This window comes from Anopheles funestus, chromosome 2RL, assembly GCF_943734845.2.
Source record: "Anopheles funestus chromosome 2RL, idAnoFuneDA-416_04, whole genome shotgun sequence".
Classification (NCBI taxonomy): Eukaryota; Metazoa; Arthropoda; class Insecta; order Diptera; family Culicidae; genus Anopheles; species Anopheles funestus.
Window position 1 is genome coordinate 68828816 of NC_064598.1, and position 11467 is coordinate 68840282.

Genomic DNA, 11467 nt, shown 5'->3' on the forward strand with positions numbered 1-11467 from the left:
CTATACTTCCAGCGCTTGGAATGACGTTCGTCCCGAGAAATACATCGGTCTGACCTTGACTTCGATGCCTCTAAAACGATGCCAAAATTATGGTAGTGAGGTAAATGTGCAACATACCTTCCAGGAACTTTATTATAAACAGTGGAACCCTTCTGATTTGTTTTCTCTTCCGTAGGTGGACTTCCGTAGCCCGAACGATGACATGGTTGAAGAGGTGTACCGTTTGATGCATTCCCTGTCACGCTCCAGCCGAATGATGTTTCCACGAGCCAAGGTTTGCCCGTGCCCATAGATCGTTTTCGTCCTGAATGAATCTCCCAGAACGTGTCTCCGCCGATTACGATGTCTATGTTGCCCGGAACATTAAATGAGGGATCTGCCAGCTGCAGATCGGGCATACTCCACGATGAAGTATCGATGGGTGTAATTGGAGTATGCGCAAATAGTGACTCCAGAACGAGGAATTCCAGATGATTAGAATACGATTGATTCCTCGATGCCACAGTTGCGACGATCGACCCTCTCGCCGACTGTGCCGTTTTTCCGATGCCCGTGACTGCCACGTTGATTTTGTTTCGAGTAGCCGTAAGCTTCCGAGAAAGTGATTCGGAAATAAAATTCGACATGGAGCCTGAATCAAGGAGCGCCCTTGCCTCATGTTTCTTTCCGTCGTCACCCACGATGAATAGGACAGCCGTTTCCAGGATCACCGAACTGCGATCGTCGTGAGCTGCCATCGTGATCGTTGTAGTGGTAGGAACATGCAAGAGTGTATGGTGTCGCTGATGACACGTGCGACAAGCATGCTCCGACTTGCAGGATTTCACTTGATGGGAATCTCCGAGACAATTCCAACATAAGTGTTTCGATGTAACCACTTCCCGACGTTGCTGCACGTCCTTACTGCCAAACACCGGACAGTTTCGTAAGAAATGGTTCTCCGTACACTCCAAGGGACACTTCGGTGGTGGTGATACAATCATCCTACTTGACACCGGTTGTGCTACGGCTGAGTGAACGATTGTCTTCCGCGAACTTGGATAACGCTGCGTACCAGCCACCTTAGTGATACTAGTGTCATCTTCACAAGTAGTACTCCGAGTCGCCTTCAATATTTGTATTCGATCTTGTACAAAATCGATGAGCTCCTTGTATTTGTCCTTCTTGGCATGGACCGAATGCTTTTCCCATGCTAAAACAGTAGCATGATCTAGCTTCATAACCAGCAAATTTGTCAACGGTGTATCCCAATGATCGATGGGCTCGTTGAGCTTTAGTAACCCATTCACATGACGAATGAATTCATCCACCAAATGCACTAACTCATCCACACAGTCCGCGCGTACGGGCGGAAAGGAATGTAGCTTCCGATAATACTCACGGATTAGTGTACGTGGATTATCGTACCTTTTTAGAAGAGCTGCCCACGTCACCGAGTAGTTGTCCGCTGTCAACGGCGTGTGTTCGAAAGGAAGCCCCGCTTCCCCTTTCAATGCTGACAGCAAATATTCCAGCTTCGCAATCGAAGGAAGCTCCGGTGAAGCGTCGATCATCGCGATGAATCGGTCACGAAACGACAGCCATTTCGTTTGGTCGCCATCGAATGATGGCAATTCGATCTTCGGAAGACGTAGATGTGGTGCGTTTGGCCGACCAAACGCAAGCGTTGAAGAAGCCAAACCCGATGTATCGTTTAGCGTACTCTCTTCCCGTCGAAGGTTGTCCCGTAGGAAGGATTTTAGCTTCCTACACCGCTCCTCGATGTTGATCCTGTCCATGATGCAAGCTTCAATCGCTTCATTACTGTCATCGAGCTCTTCCAGTTTCGATACCGCGGCGAAGAACCCTTCCTTATGCCGTTCCAAGTCCTCTAACGCCTCCGGAATTTGCTTGGCGTCATCCCCAGAAAATTGCACTTGGAACCGTTCGAGAGCACTTATATTTTCCACCGCGATCCTTCTTTTTAGTTGAGCGGCCTTTATCTTCTTGTCCATGATTTTGCACGATATGAAAACACTCACAGGACGAAATTAAACACGAAAGAAAACGTTTAAGTTTGGCGCGAAAATTCAAATAACGATGGCGCTGAAATCGTTGGCCGTTGCCCTTGATGCGGAGCGAAACGCGATGGCGTGAAACGACGCGACGATTGTACACCTTGCCCTTGTTGCAGAGCGTTAAACCGACCGAGCTCTTGTTGCAGAGCTTTGAAAGAAAAAAAAACTCTTTGAATTCACAATCCGGTTCGAAGGACCAAAAATGTGAGAAATTCTCACGGAGTGCTGGCTGTAAATTTTCGGAGTTTTTTCCACCAAGCCGAGAAAGCCGTAATCGTCGCGCGCCGTTCTGTTTGTGACTGTGTATTCGTCTGTCAAGTTCATTATTACATAGTTCATTTGCTTATCCTAAAGTTCATTTCCAGCTCTAGATGACAAGTCCAATTAACTAATCCCCTTTCAGTTCGTCCGTGAAATATTTCATGAAAGAGTTCCAATAATTCTTGTAAATTAATTCCGAATCTATTTTCAACACTCTATGTTGCTCAAATTGTAGCTTACATTCGTTTTCCCGGTATTTAACAATACACTACCAATGTACACCATTGAGTTTTTTTCAAAATCCGATTCGATATCATCTTCTTCACGCTATTAAATACAACCACAACCTGTCCGAAATTCGATATCAACCGTTACCACCAGCGAACCGGAGTGTGCCGTATTTTGCAATAATGTCATTAAAGTTTGATACTGTGGTGTGCGGTTAGATAAAATTGGAAATCCGAGGAATCGCCGAAGAAGCTCCAAACACTCAGTACGCTCTAAATCATAAAATCGCCTTTTTCGGAAGCCAAAGGGGAGATCGGGTTGGGGTGAGGGGTGTCGCTAAGGATGAGCCTTAAAGTGTCGTATTGCGAGAAGGTATTGTGGGATGAAGAAGCAAACGAACAAAAAAAAAAACACCCAATACCACCCACCGGTAAAGCCATTGAACTGAGCGGGCCTTTTTTTCTGTACCATCCCGGTGCGCCCGGGGGGTTAATTTAATTGGCTTTACAAAACTTTCATCCAAAACACAAATGGTGCCGTATCGATTTATGCTGCGATTGGTGCACAAACAAAATAATCTGCAATCGATACTGCCGTGTTTTGTAGCAGAACAACTGGAGAGAGTAAGGATATACATTCTTTCTTCTTGTGTCACACACCCAACGTCTGTTTCCATTTGTTTTGCTTGAAGTTTGATACATATAGCGTCATAATTCGGCTATTTGTCTTGTCGCGTCTGTTTGCTACCCCCCAAAAAGAAAAAGGATCTGCAATAATTGCGGCCATGGGTAGTTGGACGCTGTGCCGGGGTCTGTTCCTTTCAAGGGTGGCAAAAACAAACTTTCACCCAACGGGACCAGTTTTGCAACCGTCTGTTGCAAAGCAAACGATAAGCAACATGCAGCCAAAAATATGACGCTTTTACTTTCATCTTCATTTGCGAGTTTTTTTTTGTTCTCGTTCGCCTTTTCGCCTTCGTTTGGTTTGGTTTTGTTATTGTTCGCACCCCAACGTTTGGTTATTTTGCGGGGAAAAGTTAAGCAACATTTTGCTTCGATAAGTGCTGAAGGACTTTCTTGTGCATAACTTTTGCATTAATTCACATTACGAGCTAATTCACTTTGGGAACGAGTTGGAGTGGAGATATTGTTCGCTTGCGTTGCGTGTGTTGCGTTAATGTGTTGCGTTTTGTTATTCTGCCGGGTGACGAACTTTCCCGGTAAGGTTACCGAAAATCAATCTAAGCAATCACGTTTTCGTGAAGGACAGACATTCCCGAACTGGTTACAATAATGCACAAAATTAGTCTGATATTAAATTGTGCTTGTTACGAATCAAGTAACAGTTTTTAAACGTAAAGACTACTCGAAATATTAGATTTTAAGAGTGTTCTAAAAGTGAAGAAAATTTTATAAAAATAATATTTTAATATCATAAGTATATTAGATAGTTAAACAACTACAAAAAATTCCCTGTGTATAAAATGCAACTTTTTGTAAAAATGTGGCCCTAAAAATTAGAAATGCATCTTATACAATGAATGAATGATGATAAAATTAAAATGTTGACATATCTGAAAAGAGGGATTTCATAGAAATAATAATTTAAAAAAATATTTGTTTTTTGTTTTTATTGCTCAAGTTCGTATTGTTGTTATTTCATAGCTTCAACTACTTGCAATTTATGTTCTCTTTTGTATAGCGAAGATGTAAAATTTATCACTCACTGTATCCTTAGCAGGTTTCTCAGGTTAAAAGCGAACATTTTCCAGCAAATGTGTTCCATTCACTTTTTTATATTCTCGGTACCAATTACTACAATGTAATTAATTTAAGGCTGTAAGATAGGAAAGTTTGCAGAATTGGTACGAACATGTGTTATTTTTTGCTATTTCCCAGCCTTTTTTCTTGTTTCTCCTTCGAGTCCATTCGACAAGATTTCCACCAAAACGTGCGATGCGTACATATGTTTCCATGGTGATTTCCTTCGCGCTATATGTAAATGTCTTTTATGATAAATTGTATTGAAGAAGACAAAAAAAAGTACACAACTCTGCTAAAAATAGCTAAGCAATGATTTTTCAAATATTATGCTACTTTTACCTCTTGCCACATACACACACCCGTTCAAGTCTGTGCCCTTGAAAATAACTTTCTTTTCGAACAATGGTATAAAGCATCCAAAAATAGGGAAAGAAACCCCCAAAGCGATCATTTGTCAGCACCAGTCGTGCTAAAGCCATTTCGGGGAGGGGTCAAATTGAACCGGCGACGAACCTCGAAACAAATCAAACAGACTACCTTCGGGCGCATTATGCTCGATCTCGGTGAAATACAATGAGGCGAGCACAAAAAAAAAGTAATGATTCTTGGTAACATTAATTAGATTATTCATTTTTCCGATCATCCATCGCGTCCGAGTGAAGTGAGTTATTATTGTGTTTTTTTTCTTCACCAGCATTGATGACAATGTTTCCCAGCAAACGAATTGAATTGAATTACTGTGCGTTGTGCAACAATTGCTATTTTATGAATATTTCAACATATTGCCAAAAAAAGGATAGCATCAATGGATTGTTTTTTCCTGCTTACACTTGTTGGAAACATCCCAAAATACATGTCACCACAAATTATTTTTCTGCTTTTGTTTTCTTCTATTCCACAATAAATCATTCGATAGCGCAAAAGGTCAATCGATGCAAACAGCATTAACCTAGCAAAAAAGTGTCCATTTTGATGATGGACGTGTTTGAAGTTGTTTTTACGTTTGTAAACTTTTTTTGTGTTGTTCTCTCTCTCTCGCTCTGTTAATCATTCCCTCTATCAAACAGTTACCTCGACTCAGTATAGCTGCGTAAAAAGAAACCACACCTAAAACCGATCCTGACAGGAGGTGTCCTAAATCAACAGATTTTCGAGACCATTATGGCGTGTCGTATCAAATACTCAGCGGTAGGCCAAAAACAAAACCCCTACTTCCCCTACTGTACCGGAACGTAAAACAATCTTCTTGATCGAATGTGGATTGTACCGATCGGCAGAGGCCGCGGAAGGAAGGATATGATGATTGAATTGTTTTCTTCTGCTACCGATCCAAAATAGGATACGGTTCGATGAAAAACAGTATCAAATGGCGCAAGAAAATGTAAAACTGATTGAACTGAACGCTGTACGGTAGTAGAGATAACGGAGTGAAAGTTTGTGTACATTCCGGCCGTTTCATTACAGTTTCAATAAATTTTAAGATGATTGTTTTTCGCATTATGTGCCATATGGTGAGGGAATGATACTGAATTTGAAGTGTAACATTAATTGAGAATGAAACGGTTTTTCATATGAAACGGTTTTTCATAAGAAAGAAAAATTTGAAAATACTTTCACAATAAACAACAACAAAGCGTTTGAAACAAATAAAGAATAAAATTGATCAAACATCATTTACCTCAAATATGATAGTGTGTTTTATGTAGTTTTTTTTAAACGTTCTGTGCTTTATTACATGTTTTAAATGATTTATTAATTTTTAAATTGATAGAGCAATATAGATATAGAGAGGGTTTGCAGGAAGGGGGCAGGGATAGAGAGAATGGGAGAAAAAATGAAAAAAACATGGATTGAACGAGGAAAATTATTCTTCCCGCTACTGAATTATAAAAAGAATAAAAGAAAATTTGTACAATGTTTATATTTATTGTGACTTATTTTCCATATTTTATATAATTTTTTTTTACTCATTTTATTTTCCTTATTTTATTTAATTTTTTTAGCTTATTTTATGTTTTTATTGATATTTTTTAGGGTTTAATTAAATGATATAAATCAATCATATTTTTCATTTCTGAAGCATTCTGAAGAAGTTTGATCAACTGTACTAACAAATTTTCATATTGTGTAAAATTTCGGTAACATAATTTTATGACATAAGAATACGTTTAAGCTAGTACATAAGTTTTTTTTTCTTTCTTTTCATTTAATAAAAATATTTTGAAGAAAAAAAAATCATGAAGATACGTTAACATACAAAGTAAAACTAAATAATACAATGCTTTTACTCGATATCATAACCTGTTCGGGAATCTTGAATGTCATTTATATTATATTTAAGCTTACTTTGAAATTGTATGATATTTTAGATGTTTCGTTTAACCCAAGATATAGTTTTATACAATGTGTAACAGTTATCTAAAAAAAATAATTTTGCCATTCAATTTTCAAACAATTCTTTGAATAATCTAACAAAACATTTAGAATTACGTTCGACATGTTCCACAATAAGTCGAGTTTTTTTTTAATAGTTTATATCTCTTCAAAATTTTATCAATTACATTCTACAAGCTTCAAGCTATGAGTGAAATTTTCTTAATAGTTTATTTCACTTCAAAATTTTAAGAATACAATTCATGCAATATTGGAAAAAAAACTAGAAACTCGAAAGATGACAATTTTGAAATGAAATTCCATAAACCACAAAAAAATCCAAAAACATCAGAACGTGAAAAAGAAGAAAAGAAAATACTTGTGAAAAATATTTTCCAATTTCATGGTTTAACAAGCTTTGAAGTGACCTATCAATACGGCCAGGCCGTTCTACATTAATAAAAAAAAGCATTGAAGTGAGATTATTCTTGCCAGAAATATTATCACATCTAACAATGAACTACCAATGTTCACCTGTACGTACCACACGTCCAGAAGATATCTTAATTTGGGCAAATTTTCCGCTTTCTTAAGTAGTTTCCAGCATATGTCACACATGTTTCCCGAACCCACACACACACACAAAACACTTGAACATTTCGATCAGGCGTATCATTTAGGCGTATTGCGTTTTGTCAGTAGAAACATACGGCGATATGGAGGTGTTTTGACAAATATCCAACCTGCCGGAACATGTCAGAAGTCTCGAGGGTTTGCGGTGGTAAATAATAGCCCATCGGAAGCAAGAAAGCAGTGAGAAAGCGAGTAAAAACTGCTTCACTTTTAAACACGCACCGAACCAAACGCTCGACACCTCGAACACGTGCAAAGGGAGGCACAAAACGAAACCGCAGCAGCGCGTTTAGTTGACGAGCTGCCAAACGATTCCCGGCCTACTACCGATGCGCGAGACAAATGCGGTGACATTTATGGCTATTCACGTTGTTGCGTTACGGCCGCCATTCGTGCTGTACTACCAAACAGCACTAACAGCTACTACCGCACAATTTATGTCAACAACAATGGGATACCATTTTTCACCGAAATATCGCTTCGAAATATCAATTTAATAGGTACTACCTATCTGTCACGAGTGGGTGTGGTGTCTGCAAAATGGAGAGAGTGTTCACTTTCTAAGTGTTTCCGAGGTGTCACGGTTCCTTTGGTGCGGACGGTGCGGAAATGTATGATGGTTTTGTTGGCACCAAACGAATCAGAATTGATGTACTACACAACTGCCAATATCGGTAGAATGCTTTCAATAATGGTGAATAGGTCACCAAAGGTGGGAACATAGACATTCTGGCGACATTCAATGCTTGAAAGGATCTTCTCTCTGAACTCTGGGTAGAAGTAAAAACGATTCAGATTTATAGGAAATCCCTTTGTCCGGAATTTTAGGAATATTTAAAATTTTTCAAATTACCAACTGCCATAAAATTGACAATTAGAAGCGTATCTGTCAAATGTAGTAAAAAAAATCCAATTTTCTCACCGCCACCTTGGACTGCTTCATCCAATAATAAGAACAGATCTGTCGCGAAGAACCAATTAATATTACCTCCCCCAATCCTGAACCCGTTTATGATTAAAGTGTACTAAGAATTGAGAAAAATAAAATGTGAAAATATATGTTTTTTCCCGAAAAACAAAAAAAAAACCATCTCCCCATTCATGCGCAACAGTGTAAAACCGTGGTAATGGGTAGAGGAGACAGAGGAAAAAAAAAACACCTTTCGCTTCAACTTTAAGTGGTTCGAGCGACTTCATCATAGCTGGCGGGGAAAAAGTCGTAAACATCTGTTACTTTAGACGGTTTTAAACAGTTTAAATTTATTGGTGGCGGTTCCTTTATGGCGGTTCGGCCGATTTTCCCCCAGAGACCCGGAACCTGACGATGCTAGGGAAATGGTCGTTTTTCGGTTTCGAATGAGAGATTTTTTTTCCGCCACCCGGTTGTTGGTTTGCGTTTTTTGTTGTTGTTGTTGTTGTTTTGTTTCATGTTTTGCCTCTTCACCTCTCAATTCGGTACGCGAGAAGCACTGGAAAGCACTGGAAATATATGACCGAAACTCACGCACTGAACGGTGTGTTGTTTTCTTGGGAAAAAACCCCGGCCGGGCTGGGCGGGAAAATTATTGCTGGAACTGTAAATTCATAAAACGATTTTGGGGCCGGTTTATTTGTTTATAATTTTTACAACACCAAAATGGAGCGGATTGCTGTAATTCAGCTCACGGATCAGTGTGATGTTTTGAAATGCTGTAAAATGTGTGCGTGTTACAGAGTTACTACTACTGCTACTACTGGCCGCTAATTTACTGCCCGGGCATCAGGAAGGATTAATTTGCTTTCGTGTCAGAGAGGATTTTAAGTTCGGCGAAAAAGAAGATACATGCTGTTTTTGGAAATGTTACACAGTCAATATTTACAAAACAAGCGAAAAACGGCCGTTGCCTTCCGCGGGTATGATGTGGAATGTTGGATGATATGTTGATTAAAGGAATTCTCGTGTTTTTTTATACCCTAAAGTCGGTAATCGCAAACATTCCACCAACAAGAAAAAAATCTTTCTATTACAACACCTCTTTTATCAACAGTCTTTAAATCTAAAGAATGATTCATATATTTTTATTGCAATGTCTCTTTTATTAGTTTTTTATTATTGTTATGTTAATCGTTATAAGTCCGGATCTCCATATTTGTTCCTCTCTATTGTTGGCCCATTTAACATGTTTTTATGTGTGCCATGAAACGGCTTCAAGTTTCCCGTTTTTCCAACCAGACATAATGGACTTGTTTGTGATTCGTTTCCCTTGGATGCACAATTTGGTAGTGAAAATGGTTGAACTTACAGTTGGTGAACCAGCCAAAAACGGTCGATTAATTATTAAGATCTTATCAATATTATGCCACAATCGATTCCCGTTCAACAATGATTTAAATGGCTTTTGTTTTCCAAATTGTTCAACATTCTTTTAATTTAATGGCTCGAACAAGATTTTCGAGAAAATCCTACCCAGTTCAAAGCTTCACAGCGGTGTCTCATGTTTGTTCATATTAAAGACTATTTATTTTTTTTTTGCTATTCAGATAGAACGGCTTGGCCGTATTGATAGACTATTTATTTATGGTTGTGAATAAATATTATATAGAGAATATTTTAATGTTATTTTTGTAATTTGCCTAAAAAAGCAAAGGTTAAACAATGAATGAAATTTCTATTTTGCCAATTATATTTAAACATGTATTATACCACATGAACTAGAATTTAAACATTTTTTTATTTAATAGTTACCCAAATTAAGATATTTTTTTATCCATATGAAAGAATGAATATATTCAATACCCTAGATAATTTGTTTAAAAAAATCGAACAAGATAATCTATTTATGTTCTGTTTTAAATTTTCTGGATTTAATTTTAACTTCTACAAAAATGTTTCATCGCAACCCTACAACACCAACTCGTTACAATAATAGAAGATGTAATAACCATTGAATTCACGCATTGCCGCACAGGCTCAATACCTTTCGAGCGAAAAAGTTAACAACGCCAACAGATAGCTCATTAAAATACTGTAAATTTCTCTTCGCCTTCACATCTTAAGATGTGATAATTTGTTAACCAACTAGCAATGTCTAACCACAGCTTGAGCAGTCTCTCCCCGAGGCCAGTCTTCGAAAAAACACAAGCTCGAGACACGGCTCGAGACAGCACAGGCGCACAACAGGCAGGAAAATAAATTTAAATTCTCGCCCCGTCGATTGACGGCCTGGTGCTGGTACCTTCCGCAACCAAAAGCAACAACATACTCCCGCATTGGATGCCGTGACCCACGGCAGTCATTAATAGGCTCGCACCAGTGATGTTTACATTTTGGCCAGGCAAGCGAAGAAGCAGCACGGCAGCAAAGGGGCATTTTTTCACCCACCGTAAGATGACCTTTTTTCTCTCTCCGAAACCGAAGAAAATAACTTTCCACGCGGTACTGATCGTTCCAGCGATCTGCATACGATCACCGCGTGAGGGGAAGATTCTTCGCTTACGCGGTGGCGCGGACCGAACCATTTATTTACCAGCGACCGACAGCAGTGCTAAGTGCTATACTTAATTAAATACTTCTTGAATGCCATGTTTACGTAAGCCGGCATTCACGCGCGATCGACAACCGAAGATGCTGGTGGCTTCCGCTACCGGGAAATGTCTCTGTTTACCGCTGCCGGAAGCGAAGAAACCACTTTTTAACAGCAGTACAGCAAGCAGGTTCGATAATTGTACGATTTATGGTGTGGTGTGTTTCAACGGTGCCTTCGCGGCACGTGCCATTAATGGGTTTTGATAGGTTAGCAGTGACCGTCGTAGAGATTGGGGTGTGTTCACACGTTTGTATTTAGAAAGACTCAAAGGATTCATCAGTCTTTAGGGCATCAGGAACTATGTATGTGTCTTAGATAAATATGTATCGCTGTGCATTAAACGGCCCAATGTGTAGAAAACGAAAAAATAAAGAATCGAAAAAACAATTTAACGACCAGTCGATTTTGCAACACAACTTTTACTTCTTGAGACAAATTAAAACGATGTTCTTTTGAACTTTTTTACTTCCAAAAGTCTGTATTCAAAATTTAGGCTATTTTCTGAGTAAAAAAGGCTTAAACTGTTACCAATTATTCGACGATTTCTAGTTGAATACTAAACATCTTCATTTGTCCATTGATGGAT

General features: G+C 38.9%; 1 protein-coding gene across 1 annotated transcript; it reads right to left on the reverse strand.

Annotated features, from left to right (window-relative positions):
* On the reverse strand, window positions 1–1994 carry LOC125774942 (uncharacterized). The gene is made up of 2 exons (XM_049445314.1): window positions 118–1994; window positions 1–70 (listed from the first exon to the last, which is right to left on the reverse strand). Exons 1-2 carry the CDS (start codon window positions 1992–1994, stop codon window positions 1–3), a joined length of 1947 nt encoding a protein of 648 aa, XP_049301271.1.
* Between the last annotated feature and the right edge of the window lie 9473 nt (window positions 1995–11467).